At 43.5% G+C, this 16,603-nt stretch overlaps 1 protein-coding gene across 3 annotated transcripts in view; it reads left to right on the forward strand.

Annotated features, from left to right (window-relative positions):
• LOC106814072 overlaps nt 1-16,603 on the forward strand; it is a 69,149-nt gene that overhangs the window by 27,305 nt on the left and 25,241 nt on the right. For 2 of the 3 annotated variants that reach the window (XM_014818341.1, XM_014818344.1), the window contains exons 13-15: nt 1,508-1,921; nt 15,876-16,057; nt 16,372-16,548. In XM_014818341.1, coding sequence (XP_014673827.1) covers nt 1,508-1,921; nt 15,876-16,057; nt 16,372-16,533 — 758 coding nt within the window. In that variant the 3' untranslated portion in view covers nt 16,534-16,548. Of the gene's footprint in view, nt 1-1,507; nt 1,922-15,875; nt 16,058-16,371; nt 16,549-16,603 lie in introns of those variants that run through there. The other variant, XM_014818343.1, reaches the window with a different exon arrangement.

The raw sequence follows: 16,603 nt of genomic DNA on the forward strand, positions 1-16,603 counted from the left end.
GTGTAAGATTTGAGAGGATACGCTTAATCCCACGTAGCTGCTATATACATGGTGGAATGGTGTGTTCCCTGCCCATACACAACTTTCTGTCATAAGGTTAGTGGTTTGCATGGAAGTTGCTTTACTTTGTATGGTTTTTTAGGCGGGTTAGCACCACACGGTTGGCCATTGTACTATCGCGAATTAAATAATTTATAAACCAAAATTGAATCACCAATTTGTGCCGGTTAGATGGCGCTATACCCGCTTGAGTTTGCTCTTAGCGATGGCATGTCGAAATAATTAGTGATAGTCGGTGTATAGCATCATGGTAGGAAAAGCCATCACTGTGCCTAAATTAGAGGTCACAGGTCAAAGGTCAATGGGGGCACAGGGCAGATTTTAAACATTTTCTGTGGACATGGTCTGACGGAGCGATTGAAAAACTTTTTGGTTTCAGCGGTGACCTAGCATTTTTATGGCTTTATTGAAAGGACCATGAAATGTACTTTGTCGTATGAGTGTGTACTTGTAAATGTACTTGTACTTGTATGAGAGTAAGTGTCGGATAACTTTTTGACCCTCAAGAGGAGGGTTAAACATTGATTTGTTTCTCAACTGTGTTGGCGAGTACCTGTGGTTGTGGAAAGCTCCCATTTTACAGTGAAATTCCACACATAACTCTTACTTGAACAACACTTACTTAGGAGATAATGAGATGACTTATAATATATGAGATTCTGTAGTGTACATTATGAATAGTTGGAATACAGTCATTAGCACTCAAATAATTACCCAGGAGTGAGGCTGCGGATTTCCCAGACTTAATTTTCTCATCAAATTTTGGCATCAATATAGACGCAAGTGTGTGCGTTCTTGAGCTTATTCGGTCCACTAATCACGGGCCTACCTTGTACTGAAATTAGTTTACAGATATTTGCTATCGTATTGCTGTAAATTGTAATCTTGCACGAGCTGCTCTGGTTGTATCAACCATTGAGCTATTTTTTAATGAGCCAGATGTGCCTCGCAAGGGGTTTAATGTACCTTATTACCTAACACCATAGAACGCACGTTATGTATAGTAATAATATGGTAGTTATTTTTCTCTCCTGCTTTTTGCAATCCGTCGTCACACAGACAGCTGCCATTGCTGCATTGCTTTGGCTGACCGATGCAACGATGCCTTTAATAGCGGCCCGCCATCTATCGGAATTTTATTACACTAGTTTGAAGTGTTGTTTTTTTGGGTTAGAAATGAACGTATGTATAGGATGTCTTGCTATGCACAAATGAATTTATCAGCAGAACACCAGACACCAGATGAGCCCTGTCGCTCTGCGGCACTTGTTTGTATTGAGTTTTTGTTAGTTGAATCCATGTAGTAGCTCCTTGCATTTATTGTTTACCTTCTACCAGGTTTCATAAAAATTCTATATTTACTCGTGGTAGAGAGAAGGTGAGAGGGTGAGGGAGGGAGGGAGCGCACCATGCTAACCACGCATCAAGGAATTTCTTCTGATCACAGATCCATCTTTCGGGAACGTGCTTGAGGGTTTTCACCTCTACTCGTTCTCACCTCCGAAACTGTCAACTGATGCCTCTGCTCCGATCAACCCATTCACGTCCCCATCGGTCCAGTCCCTCAACAAAGCACAGCAGGGGACCAGAGCCTGCAGAGCGTGTGGCGGCAGGGTCGGCACGGATGGAAAGTTGCTGGCCGCACCGTCGGCCGACGCCGCGACGCAGTGCGATGAGCAGACGATCGCTGATGCGACAGCCGGCGGCGGCGGCGGCGGCTGCACAGAGTGCGAGGAGATGGCCGCAGGCGACAGTCTCACCGAGGGCCTGCGACGACAGATGTTCCAGCAGAATGCGTTCTTCTTCAAGTCGGGCAGGACTGCACACTTATATGAACTCCTAGATAGCACTGACATCAGTGGTGAGTATAGGTTCAACCTCAGTACGTTCAGCGATGTGCATCGGTTTTGTTTTAGAGGTCTGTTTGACGTGGCCGAGATCTATCTATCTATATCTTCAATTTTTTAGCTCATCTGAGATGCAGCTTGTAGAATCGCATGATCGTCCGTGCGCGTCAACAGTTGGGCACAAATCTTAACCGCTCGACGTACGGTCACGATATTCGGGACGTGGGGGGGTAATCCGAAAACGAGTTGGGATGTCGAAGCTGGGGGTCAAAGGTCAAAGGTCAAGAGGTGTAAAAGAAGGGGGAACATTCACTCCTTAACTTAGGGTCATTATGAGGAAATGCAGAATTGCGGCACAAATCTACAACGGCCTCGACGTAGGGCTCGTGATAGTCGGTGTATAGCATCATGCGTAGGAAACCATCACTGCTGCCGAAATTGCGAGTGTTCATCAGGCGTCAAAGGTCAGTGCTGGCACAGGGCAGATTTTAGACATTTTCTGAGGACATGGTCTCTGACGGAGCGGATGACAAAAACTTTTATTTGTCTTCCAGCGCGGTGACCTAGCATTTTTATGGCTTTATTGCAAACGGACATGAAATTGTCACCTCTTGCTTGACATAGCGAACGAGTTAAGTGTCGGGATAACTCTTTTGACCTCAAGGGACGCGGTTAAACTTGGATTGGCTTGATCTGTCTGTTTAGAACAGAATTGCACTGCCGGGTTTGCTAGTAGAATCTATACATGCCTGGCATGTATGAAGAGCTACCAATGTCAGCAGTGAAATTTCAAAGCTAATTTTGGCTTAAAGGAACGGTGGTCTTGTCTCCTTAAAAGCTTCATTAATTTCTATGTCATTTCTGTACTGTCAGTATGTACATCGTAAACGTATGCCAATGCCAGTGGCTGCTGCCATTGCATTGTAGTTGGTGCAGTTTTTCGCCATGCGATTAATGGCTTACAGGTTGGCAAGCTCTCATATTGGCATTTGCAGCCTGTAGCGCTTGCGTAGGTTAATGCATGAGTGCTTACCCTATTCTGTCTTTGGCAAATAGTTGTTGCTCACGTATGATGGGAAGCTTCCATTCTTTAATCTGATTTTCACTTACAACGTTACGCGCCCATTCTCTTGTGCCAAGCTTTCATACGATCCCACACGAAAATTCTTTTTGAGAAGTGTTCCTCGAATTACCATCCCTGTCGCAGTTCACTCGTGTTCGGCGTGCTATGCTGGAACACATTTGGGACTAACAGGGTTTACTAGAATCCCACCACTCCACCACAGAGTCACCGCAGTAGACGTTAGATGAGCGCTGTCGCTCTGCGGCACTTGTTCGTGACAGTTGCGTACAGTGTGACGGGAAAAGACAACTAGGCTAGACAACTACGGACGTACCGGTTTTTTTTAAACCTGAGTAAAGAGACACAGTAGAGCCCAATCTTTCAATAAATTAACTGGAGTGGTATTATTGTATTCCCCGCGACGAAGTCGGTTTCATGTCTGTGCAGCCGCCGCTCGGTCCGGCGCCGAGATTTTTCCTTCCGCTCTATAACTCGACCCCTAACTGGCCTAGCGTGACCAAACTTGGTCTACTGACACATCTTGGGGAGAAGGTCGCAGCGTACCAAAACCAGGTCACTGCGACCTTTATTTGACCTTTATCTTGATCATATTTCCCTTCCGCTCTATAACTTGGCCCCTAATTGACCTAGCGCTACCAAACTTGGTATACTTACACATCTTGGGGAGAAGGTGTGCAGCGTACCAAAACCAGGCAGGCGCGTAGCCAGGGGGGGTGGTGGGGGCGGTCGCCCCTCCCCCCCAAAACGCCAGCCAAAAATAGAGAGAGAGAGAAGAGAAAAAGTAAGAGGACGTAGGAAGAAAAAGGAGCATACAAAGACACATGACAAAGACTGTTAAAAAGATTATAAAAGAAACAACAGATATCTTTTAATTATTTAAAAATATTTTGTGAAATGAGCTTTGAGCCCAGCGCAGTTTGCCTTTTCCAGCTCGGCATAACATATCGTGCGTACCTACACAATAATATGACTATCAAGCTCTACGGATATTTTGTGTACAGCGGGTCGGGTTCTCTACGTGCTACTTGTGTATTCTTATTGTGTGTCTGTCCTGTCACATAGGGCAAGACTCGTCCCAGCGATATAACTTCTGGCCAATCATATGCTGTATATCAATGACGTAGCGTTGCATCATAAATAATGTTCTCTAGTGATAGACGACCATAGGTATCATATAACAACATGATAATATATCATATAATTCATGTAATAGTTTACAGAAGAGTTTTCACAGCACATGCATATACTGATTATACGTACTCTACTACTTTTGTAACTTCGGGATGCTATTGAACCAGAAAAATTAGCTGCTCATCAAAGCTGACTATATTCCCCAGTTAGTACTTATCAGTTTTATTACTTTTTAGCTCATCTGACATAGTCAGATGCAGCTTGTAGAATCGCATGATCGTCCGTCCGTCCGTCCGGTCGTCCGTCCGTGCGTCCGTCCGTCCGTCCGTCAACAGTTGGGCACAAATCTTAACCGCTCGACGTACGGTCACGATATTCGGGTCGTTGGGGGGGATCGTCAAAACGAGTTGGGATGTCGAAGCTGGGGTCAAAGGTCAAAGGTCAAGAGGTGTAAAAGAAGGGGGAACATTCACTCCTTAACTTAAGGTATAGGGAGGAAATGCAGAATTGCGGCACAAATCTAAACGGCTCGACCTAGGCTCGTGATAGTCGGTGTATAGCATCATGGTAGGAAAAAAGCCATCACTGCTGCCGAAATTGGAGCCCAAACGGCTAGTGCTTCAATACGGCAAATGGGTCAACAGGGCAGATTTAGACATTTTTCTCCAGAGGAACATGGTTCTGACGGGAGCGGATTTGAAAAACGTTTTTTGTTCAGCGGTGACCTAGCATTTTTATGGCTTGTATTTGACACAGGTCACCCATTTGAATGATGTCCCTTCTGTCGTTGACATGCGAAAGACTCGAAGAGTTAAGTGCTCGGATAAGCTCTTTTGAGAGCGCCTGCGAAGAGGAGGCTGTTGAAACTGGATTTGTTGACTGTTAAACAAAGGAGTGAAACTGTCTTTTTGCTGATATTAGAGGCCCCTCCCCCACCCTCCCCTTCCCCCTCGCCACCCCCCTTGCTCCGCCCACGCCTTCTCCCGCCACCCTCCCCCTACCCTCCATCTGGCATAGTGGGCCGGCGCACCTCTTCGTGTCCCTAAACAATGATGTAGGTACGCAACTGCTGTGTTCTGCTATGATCTGCGCCTAACAATAATGTGGTACTTACGGCCTACGACTGAAATTTTACTGTTCTTTATTAATCGTAGCCAACAGACCTCAGATCGAGCTAGACGCTCTGCGGGCCTTCTTGTTACAGTACCTCACACACAGTATCACAGCACACAATACGACACCACCTACTACGCCACTCACGCGCATCTGCACGCGCGCACACAGCACACACTGTGCACGCCACACGCGCTGAGCTAATGAAATCATTTTGACTTTTGCCAGCCGCCGTTGCCCGTGCCGTGCCCGTGCCGCGCCGCTGTGCTGGGCCGGACAGGCCTTTTTTCTTAAAACGCCAGGGTTTTCCTGAGGGAAAAATTTAGGAAGCGGATCCACAACGCATAACCACCATATTACTTCCTCATGAGGCGAATACACTGCTGGAAAATAACAAGGCCTAAAGGGAGATATAGAACATACAAAGAGTACAAACGGCTTTAAATTCGCGCTGCGCAGCGTAACCACGAATGATCGCGCGAGGGAAAAATAAAAAACACGAGGAAGGAAATCGCGGTGGTCATTAATGCCCTAGGTTTGTCGCGCCGGCTCACGCAAAACGCACGACTGCATGGCTTTCAAGAGGCGTTGCTAGTAGGCTCACGAAATCTCGTTGGTTTCTCGTGCAGGCACCGACGCGGCGGGGCACGCGCGCGCGGGAGAGGTAGAGGGGGTTCTGGGGGTCTCCTCCACAAAACAAGTGAGTTGTTATATGATATCTATGTAGACGACTCTCAATGGTCACTTGTTTTAGCATCTAGTCTACAGAGGCGTGTACAGGATTTGTACCAGAGGGGGGTCTAACCATAACCCAAAGTTGCGAGCACGCGAAGGGGGGTCCGGACCCCCTGGACCCCCCCCCTGTACACGCCCCTGGTTTATATCATAACGCAACCACGAAAGCTGTCATCTTGTCGTCACATGAGAATACTTTGGCTCAAATCTGATGTTTCATCATTGAAAGGTACAGTATGAATGTGTAGAACTTGGTTACAGAACCAAGAAGATTTATACGAAGATCGTGGCTGAAGTCCAACAGTCCTAGTAGTATAGTGACCAGTCTGTTTCTGAGCAAATAATATAACTACACTATCAACACTGTCTATCGCTTGATCGAAGTGGTGACACAGTAAAAATACAAAATCCACGGCCAAGAATACGAGAACACAGTGAATATACTACATTAGGGATAAGATTATTGATTGAGAGTAGGTAATTACTATTCTACTTTGATTAATACGGATTCTACTTTGAGCAGCTGAGGAGAACGTAGGAATTGCTATAGCCAGTATGTAGATACTACCCCGCTCCCATACCAGAAATAAGTCATAATGTGGCAAATAACGACTAAAATATTTCCTGCTAGCAATTATGGAAATCATGATGAAATGCTGATTGTTTGGTGATTGGTTGATTTAAACGTCAATATATTTATCACATGCATGATGCTCATTTCTGAAGATATCCTAAAAAAAATCGAAATCTTGTTCAACAATAAATCTAATATTATTTTTGAAAATTCAGGATTAAGAGTCGAGAACGGTACAACGAATCGTCTTCTTTCTCTAGTAATTTAATGAAACGTCAGAGCTTCTGCGCTTCGCGCCCCCCTCCCTGCACCCACCCCCTAGGGAGCGCGCTCCGCGCGCTCTTTAAGTGATTCGCACACTTCACGTGCTCATTGCCGCCCATATAAAATAAAATCCAAATTACGCTGAATAAAAAATTTAATTATTCAATATTCATTAGAAATAAAAAAGTTTTAAAACTAACGGCTGTATACAACGATGGTGGCGCCACTACTAGCCCATCCGCTTTCAAAGTTGTGCATTGCAACTTTTCAACTGTAGGCTACAGACCGAGGGCGTATGTTATTTATTAATTTAACAGGAGAAGGAATGCAATATCTTATAAACAACTTTTAGATTCCGTTATAATTTGGACGAATTTGTCCTAAAATTAAAAAAAATCGTTCGCTTAAAGCTAAAGTCACACCAAGCTCCCGGACCGGGCCGGACTGATCCGGGGAGAGATCCTTGTTGGGTCCTGGACGGTCCTGAACGGTCCGGCCCGGTCCGGGGTGGTCCTTGATGGTCCGGCGCATTCCGTGATATCGCCCCGGATGTTTTAAACTGTTTAAAATTGCCGGGGTGATCCGGGACGGTCCGGGAAGTTTTCACCATCCGGGGTGGTCCTTAATACGGTCCGGGGAGATCCTGCCCCATCCGCGGTAATCCGTGGACAGTCCGGCCCCAGTGTGACTTTAGCTTAAACGTCACGAATTTTCTATGGTAAAATTTGTTTAAAAAAAATTGCCATTTTTTTACATTAAAAATAAGAACTAACGGGACTAAACAAATCGTCAAATTCTTACCTGATAAGATTGTTTCTCAACTAGTTAAAAATCTAAAAAAACCTGGACGATTTGAATTAATGTTCTCAACATTAATTGCTTGCTATGGGCTATGTATGGGTCACGAGTGTATGTTCACATCGAACAATATAGTAAAATAGGAAATATAATGCAGCAATTTAAGCATAAAATGCGAACAGAATTACTTATATTTTGTGAAAAAGTGGAAATATTTTTTTCGTTTTTTACTATTTACGGTGACGTAATCACTTTAAATAGCAGCTAGGTATAAATATAATTGCACTTTTATGATTAGCCCTGGGTCTGTAACGTTTAAAATAATTTGGCAGAAGCGCAACTTTGTCAGGGTGGCAGCACAATCGCGGGGTGTCATGTCAGTGGCTAAGAATAAAGATATCAAAACTCACTGTTGTTTTATTACAAATCTGAATGCATGATTATAAAAATTTGAAGGTAAATATTATTTATGCACTTACTATCGTAATATACCCTGCATATGCTAGGGTGTAGTATCCCTTTAACATATTCGAAATTTCCGCGTGTGGATAAATGTTGTAGGAAATGCTGTGCGTGTTTTTAGAAATCTATATATAAAGTTGTTCAGCCGAATTAGTCTGTTCGCGCATAACTAGAGAACTACGTAGCCTAGCGGAAAACTGAAGATATATTCAGAATCACCACGTCTGGGAGATGGTTCTGGCTAAAACAAAAATTTAAAAAACTGAAAAAGTAAAAAATTAAAAAAAATTATTCGTCTATAGATCGCGGTGCGTACAGCCTAACATCTCCAACGTGTTAATCATGTTCTGTAACCATACCGCCCCAGTGGCCGAATGGATAAAGCATCGGACTCCAAAACCATTGATTGTGGGTTCGAATCCCATACCTCGGGAAATTCTGTTTCTTTACTTTTCTTTTACTTTACTTTACTTTACTACATTCTGTTTAGTATGTACTTCTGCCACTTCACCGTTAATTTCAAAATTTAAATTTTTTTACTACATTCAAACATTTACCGTATATGATCGCATAATAACCGCGGGCGCCTATAAGCCGCACCTCAATTTGAATCGGGTAACCAAGTATTGCGCCTATTATATTTCCCCTCACGGTATGGCACACTTATAAACCGCAGAGTAAATACAGGGTTGAAATCTGAGGCCAAATGGGGCGAACAGTCGGGAATTTTAGCGGAGGACACAGAGGGCACACATTTGGGACGTGGGAGCAACTCGCGACTTAGATGGGGGGGGGGCGACAGCGAAGCTTTTGATTTCGCCGTGGTTCGATTTCCGTGTGGTCTTAGGCGTTTTCACTATAAGTTCCAAACATAAAAAGTTCCAAACATAATAAAAATCGGACCATTATTTCAAGGAAAATTTGATAAAATAGTGATACGAAATAGTACACGGATTCTGCGCCCAGTTACCTCTTTCAAATCATACGCTGTTTAAGAATCGCCATTCGCTGCATTTCCCCGGAGCCCACTTTAAAAATAGTGCTAGCATTGTGGCAGTGGTATCGTGAGTGTACGAACGAGTTAGTATTTTTCTTTTACATTTTTGATGACAGCAGTAAGGCCAAAGTCCAGAATTTGAATACAGCTTACTTCATTAGCATTATATATAGTATCTAATCATTTGCTGAGAGCTTCTTTTTGTATATATAAACAATTCATACATTATCTGGCATCTCTATCATCTATGTGACCTTGCCTTATAGCAACCATATAGACCACCCCTAGTCCGCAAATGCAGACGTTATAACTGCGCTTTGCTAATCTGAGGGTGCGGGTTTATCATCACCCCCATTAAGGCCAAGACACACTGCAGCGACAACGACCGACCGTAACGACAAACGACAACAGTCGTGGCGACTGGCGCAGCCACACTGCAGCGACAACGACCGACCGTAACGACAAACGACTTTTCAGAAAATTAGAAACTATTGTTTCCTATGAGCCATTGCACACTGACGCGACGACGACCGGCGACAACCTCGACGACAAAAATATTTAGAAACGTTTCTATTTCCCAGCGACTTTCGCCGCGACACTTTACAAATGGCCAATCACAGCCGTTTCCATCGGCACATGACATCGCCATCGTTCATAAAATTATTAAACAATGCTAGCCAGAAGTAGACTGCGTCCCATGCGCTACAATATCCGCACCCCTGTCAGAAACAGTGGCGGCCGCGCGAACCCACTCTAAACCAAAACGTGAAGGGCTACGCCGTTCAGCCATCAGACTGTTCGTACTAATATGCTCGTATTTAAGGGGTGAGTATTGCGACCAAAAAACAGTATTGCATATATTGCAATACGACAAATACCGTATTGCCCCAATATTCTTCCAATACGTATTGGGCGAAGTGCTAATACCATGCATGCATATAGACACAACTTATGATTGGTTTTATATCATCATATATTGTATTATATGACATTTGCATTTAATTTCTCATGTTTTTTCTTTGAGAAATCAGTAGCACGGGCAATGTTTTCCGCTAACAACTGTCACCCGCTGTACTGAATCACACTCTCGAAAGGCACAGACGCTAGCTGGAATACACACCATACGCCTGCCGTGCTAATTTGGCATAATACCTGGATACTGAACTGGAAACTGAAACAGTTGGGCTGCTCGCTTCAGTTTGTATCGCCGCTCGCGCGCGCGCACTCAGAGTGAGCCATAGGCGATATTATTAGACTTCCTAGTGCCGTGCTCTCTTATGCTCGCGCACACGCGTCGTGCCCCACTCTGCCTGCGCAGATAGTACCGCGCAGTGCTCCATGCAGTGGATCGTTACCAGCCTAAACTGTATGGCGTCGTTGCAGGCATTGTGCTTTCGTTAATATATACGACCGCCAGTGCATAATTTTCGAGCCCATTAACAATATACGACATAAAGGCAAGTGTTAAAGGGACAGTAGCCTCTAGGATTTTACTGCATACAACTGACTTACTGTATAACAATCGTCTATGCCCACCGTATTTGTTATCCAGGATACCTAATTTAATTATTATAATTAAATTACACTCAACGCTAAGAAATTTGAACGGCGGCCATGACACCCGCCGACCGTGCTGCCACCCCGAAAAAGTTGCGTATTTGACAATTTATTTTGCACGTTACAGACCGAGGGGCTAATCACAAAAGTGCAATATATATTTATACCTAAATGCATTTAACGAACGATATTCATTTTAGGGCAAATTTATCCATATTATAACTGAAACTATATGTCGTTTATAAGATATTACAATCCTTTTGCTTTTAAATGAATAAATAAGAAACACCCTCGGTCTGTAGCCCTTGGCTGGAAAGTGATTTTGCGCAACTTATCAGATCGTGCGCTTTGAGTGGCGCCACCGTCTTTTAAATCAAACTGTAGTCGTTAATTTTAAAACATTTTTTTTAAATATTTCTAATGGTGATTGAACCATGAAACTTTTTATGTAGCGTAATTATAACCTAAATTAGCTGAAAATAACCCTAGAGCCCAGAGTAAACTCTCCCTTTAAGTAATTGTATTTCTTGTTATACCACCATATCGTAAAATATCGATATCCGGAAGTTGTATCGCGATATATCGAGTTTTCAAAATATATTGCAATATACCGATATACCGGTATATCGTTACACCCCTACTGCGTATATATTACTTTATTATATTATCTTTATACATAGAGCGTTTTTACAGCAATTTATTTAAAAGCAGCAGCAGGAGTTTTTTGCCGTTTGTTCATGTGTGCCACTGGCACTGGCACTGTGGTGAGGGCTGGGTGAACTTTGTCGTTACGGTCGGTCGTTGTCGCTGCAGTGTGGCTGCGCCAGTCGCCGCGACTTTGTCGTTTGTGGTTACGGTCGGTCGCTGTCGCTGCAGTGTGGCTGCGCCAGTCGCCGCGACTTTGTCGTTTGTGGTTACGGTCGGTCGCTGTCGCTGCAGTGTGTCTTGGCCTTTACTGGGGTCTGCGTCGGCTCGGACTAATGCACCCCTACCACTACAATCTCCCACTGCCATTGTCATTGTCAGTATCAGGAACTAGGTAGAGTAAATTGCTTTCTATATAAGCAGGGATTGTCTAGTATAGGGGTATTCTAACCCTAGCAATACCGTTTGTTGGAGCTATCACTCAGCGTGATACAATTGTATGCACACCTACGAATACTTCTATTAGTATTACTACAAGTACATGTTACAATAATTACTAGTAGTAGTAGTAGTAGTAGTAACCTGGATAAACAGCTTCTGCAAAACTACACACCGATTAACTTAACGAGCAACGTGAGTAAGTTATTTATGGGAATTATTAGAGATCGTCTGGAAAAAATGTTAGAAGACTCAAATATTTTGGGAGAGTTACAGAATGGATTCAGGAGGGATCGGCGCACGGGGGATAATATATTTATAATAATGCAATGCATTCAGCAGGCGAAACATGCAAGAAATCCATTATACCTTGCATTCTTGGACTTTAAGAAAGCTTATGACTGGGTGGATAGGAATAAATTACTAAGGGAACTAAGAAGAATAGGTTTGGGTAATGGGTTCGTTAAGCTAGTGGAGTCTATGTACAAGAACAATGAATCAAAGATAAGGCTGGGACTGTTTGAATCGGATTGGATAGCATCTAATGTAGGTCTGAAGCAGGGTTGCCTTTTATCACCAATCCTGTTCGCATTGTTTATCAATGAATTGTCTACTAGGCTCGTAACAAATGCAAATGGATTATGCATTGGAGGAGATAGCTTTCCAGGGATGTTATACACGGATGATGTGGTTCTGCTAGCATAGAATAGGAGTAAAATGGAAAGTATGTTGAGCATTGCCGGAGACTTTGCAGAAAATTTTGGAATGGTTTTTGGAGAAAAGAAATCCCAAATCATGATTCTCAATAAGCCGATAGAGGAGCAACAGGGTGTCTGGAAACTGGGGGCAATGAATTTGCAGCAAGTATCTGAATACACTTACCTGGGGGTAAAGCTTAGTGACAATATCGAAAACTGCTTACAACAGCATGAGGATGATATACGGAAAAAACAAGAAAATACAGGGGAGCAATAGCTTCAAAGGCATTCTATAGTTTCAATAGATATTGGGTGGGTAGGGAGCTTTGGAAAGCAGTTGCAGTGCCTGCGCTGACGTATACAAATGAAGCCCTAGTATTTAAAGTTAAAAAACGAGGAACGTCCACGCTCCAGGCACTAGACAGGACGCAAAACCAGCTGGGAAGGGAGTTACTAGGGGCACCCTCGTAGGTGGGACTGGAGAGTATTAGAGGGGAGATGGGATGGTCAACTTTTGAAGAGAGAGAGGCGAAAAGTAAAATTAAATATTGGGGCAGGATAAAATATATGAATAATGAATGTAAATGTAAACAGATAGCAGAAGCAATGGAATTGGGCAAATTCAGATCAGACTGGCGGAGGAGAACTAGGTTCCTCATAACAAAGTTTGACTCGGATAGGAGTCTAGACGAAGGTTTAACGGGGGCAGGGGTATTAAAGAATGGAATGTTAGAGTGGAAAGAGCAATTAAATAGAGTGGTACTACCGTCTGGAAAAAAAGGATAGAAAACAAGAGTTCGCTAGGTATGTATAAAGAAAAAAAGATGCCTGGTAAAGAGTCCTTTTATGATAAGTCTTGGGAGTAGCCTGCTGTTTGAATGCAGGGCGGGTTGCTTGCCACTGAATAAACGAACTAGACACTGGGGAGGCGAAGATAAATGTTTAATTTGTGGGAGAGGAGAGTTGGAGACCCTGGAGCACTTTTTACTGGAATGTCCTGGATATGAAAACCATAGAAAAAGTATTTTTTAATATGATTAAACGTACTAGAACAGGTTTGGAGACAACAGAAACCTCACATGACATGCAGGAGGAGCTCTTGAAATCTCTCCTGGGTTTTAGGGTCGGCAACAGCCTTATTGGTAATATTACTATAGTTCAGCTTACTAAACAGTACCTGGAGATACTTTGGGGAGCTAGATCAGCTGCACTCACAAACCTATAAGGGGACACGTAATGAATTTTCTCTTTCCTTTTTTTAATTCTTTGCAGGGAAATACCGATCTAAAGGTTCCCAGTTATACATACATACATACAGTACTAGTATTAGTATTAGCACTACTGCCACTACTCACTAGTACTAGTACTAGTAACTACTACTAGACTACTATAGCTCCAACAAACGGTATTGCTAGGGTTAGAATACCCTATATTGACGTTAGTCACACAGCCTGGTCGGGTTACTAGACCAAGTACTAGTACTACTACTACTAGTTACTACTATAGTACTACAGCTACTAGTACTACTAATAATACTATATAGTATAGTACTAGAGCTAGTACTACTACTAGCTCCAAGAAACGGTCTTTGCTAAGGTTAGAAGACCTGTGTAAACACAATTTGTTGTGTAGTCGAGTAAACAACAGTTTATGGGGACACGACCATCTCTGTTGACCTGTGACGCAAGCATTCCCAATACGCATAGCGAGCGCTGACGTGTTAACGGGAAAAATAATCGCGAATGCTATGTATATAGCCTCGTTGCGCCATCTATCACACGCCATATGTACTGCACTGATGTACACTGATGTCAACAAAAAAGTCAAACTCGGTTTTTTACAGGAAACAGCGCGCCGAGTAGCCAAAAATTTTGTACGTGCACTTCGAGGAAATGTCTAGCTACCTGGGTAGTGAAACCCGTTGTGCAATGGGCAGAACTGCTCAATGGACCGATTGCAGAGTTTCTGCGTATATAGTGGACCTGTAACGTAGTAACGTGGAATAGGTGCAGCGTAGTTGTGTTAGTGTGCCACTACGCGGCGTTTTTCCCACTTCGCGCGGATATCCGGGCTGCCAATTGTCCAGAATAAACTATGGTAGATGATAGTAATAGCGCAAACTGACGGGAACACTTCACGGAAGCCTATGTAGGTTACAGATCAAATATTATTATTATTATTATTTTTTTTTTAATTTTTAATTTTTTACTTTTTTATTTTAATGTCTTTTATCTTTGCTTACTTTTAATTTCTTATTTTTTTTTATTGTTTGGGATTAGATGGCATGCGATGGCATGGCATGAGATGGGATGGGATGCGGTGTGATGGGATGGCATGGCATCAGATGTCATTGGATGGCATGGGATGCGATGAGATGGGATGGGATGGGATATGGGATGGGATGGCATGGAATGGGATGGATGGATGGATGCATAGATAGATAGATAGTTAGATTTTTGGGGGTATTTTCCTTTCAACCAAGCGGTCATTAACAGAGTAACGGCACAGATTTCCCCGGGCAACGCCGGGTATCCCGCTACCTTTTTTATTTTAATGTCTTTTATCTTTTCATTTCTTATTATTTTTTACTGTTTGGCATGGGATGGCATGGCATGGCATGGGATGGGATGGGATGGGATAGCATGGGATGGGATGGAATGCGGTGGGATGGGATGGGATGGCATGGCATGGGATGGGATGGGATGGGATGCGGTGCGATGGGATGGCATGGAATGGGATGGATGGATGGATGCATGGATGGATGCATGGATAGATAGTTAGATTTTTTGGGGTATTTTCCTTTCAACCAAGCGGTCACCAACTGAGTAACGCCACTGATTTCCCTGGGCAACGCCGGGTATCCCGCTAGTGTTGTATATAAAAACCAATTTGAAGTTTTTGCTGAAGACTAAGACACTAAATAACTAGAAACGAGCAGTTGTCGCCAACTACATGTATCCCCCGTGATCTAGTATGAATGGAATATCTCTGTAAGGACATAGAAGGCAGGTAAAGTTAAATAAGTCACACAGACAATGGTTTGTTAGACAACTGGTCTGCCTCAGATGTGCAAGTATATGGAATCTGGTTACCCTAGGAGGCCGAAGAGGAAATGTAAGTGGACGGTCAAGGTCAAACTAAGGTCAAGGGCAGTGGTGGTTTTGGTATGCGACAGACCTTCTCCCCAAGATGTGTAAGCATACCAAGTTTGGTCGCGCTAGGTCAATTAGGGGCTGAATTAGAGAGCGGAAGGGAAATATGATCAAGGTCATGCTTTACGCATCTCTGCGGCGGCAGCAGCGCGACGAGGCCAAATCCATAGTTTCGTTTGATTATGACAATGATTATAGTCTTGTTTTTATATGCCTCCTCTGTTCTGTTAGTTATTTTTGTGCACCACCTAGCGACACTTAGCATCATTAACGATTTTAAAATGGCATGAATTTAAGCTATTGCTTCTTACGAGTTTCAGTGGCCGTCTATGGAAACGAAACATGCAAGATGCTGTGTAGAGCGCCACCTGGCCACGGTAGATACACGTGCTGCACAGATGACAAGCATGTTCGGGAAACAGCCTGCGAACAGCTTCCAAATAACAAGCTCAGCATCGTTCACTTGTCCGGCGTCGGACAAGCAACCGGAAACAAATTGAAGGTGGAAGCATAATGCTCAAACCCTCTAATGATTAATGGGAAAACTATAAATTTTGTATTGCCCAAGTACTATAGTGGCATGATCAAGTCCCCTGATAGCAAACCTGTACAATTTTTGTACGCTTAAAACTATGTAAGGGTCGCTCAAGGGAAGCCAGGAAAGTGTTCTTTATAGACAGGTGAAATGTCCATTAATGCAGGTTAGACTTTCTAGTATACGTTCGAATGTGCCACTCTTGCGCGGTCCTCCTAACAGTCAAAGTGTACAATTTATGTAGTAGGTATGTACTAAAGCATGAGCCTTTACTCTTTCAGTGTTCTATTGAGAGGCTTGACAAGAGAATCGCAAAGCTGACGAAGGCGTGTGCTGACAAGGCCCTTCACATAGTTGTGCTTGCTGGGTCCCGTGATCCCAACAACATGAAGACTACTAACGGGCTGTGTCTCATTAAAGTCAAGAAGCCTGCCCATCTCTAGTGGTGTTGTGCAGGTATACAAGGGGGTGGGGTGTAGGTTTCTGTACAGTATGATTGTATAAAAGACTACA

The sequence above is a fragment of the Priapulus caudatus genome, unplaced genomic scaffold (assembly GCF_000485595.1).
Source record: "Priapulus caudatus unplaced genomic scaffold, Priapulus_caudatus-5.0.1 Scaffold867, whole genome shotgun sequence".
NCBI classification, from domain to species: domain Eukaryota; kingdom Metazoa; phylum Priapulida; class Priapulimorpha; order Priapulimorphida; family Priapulidae; genus Priapulus; species Priapulus caudatus.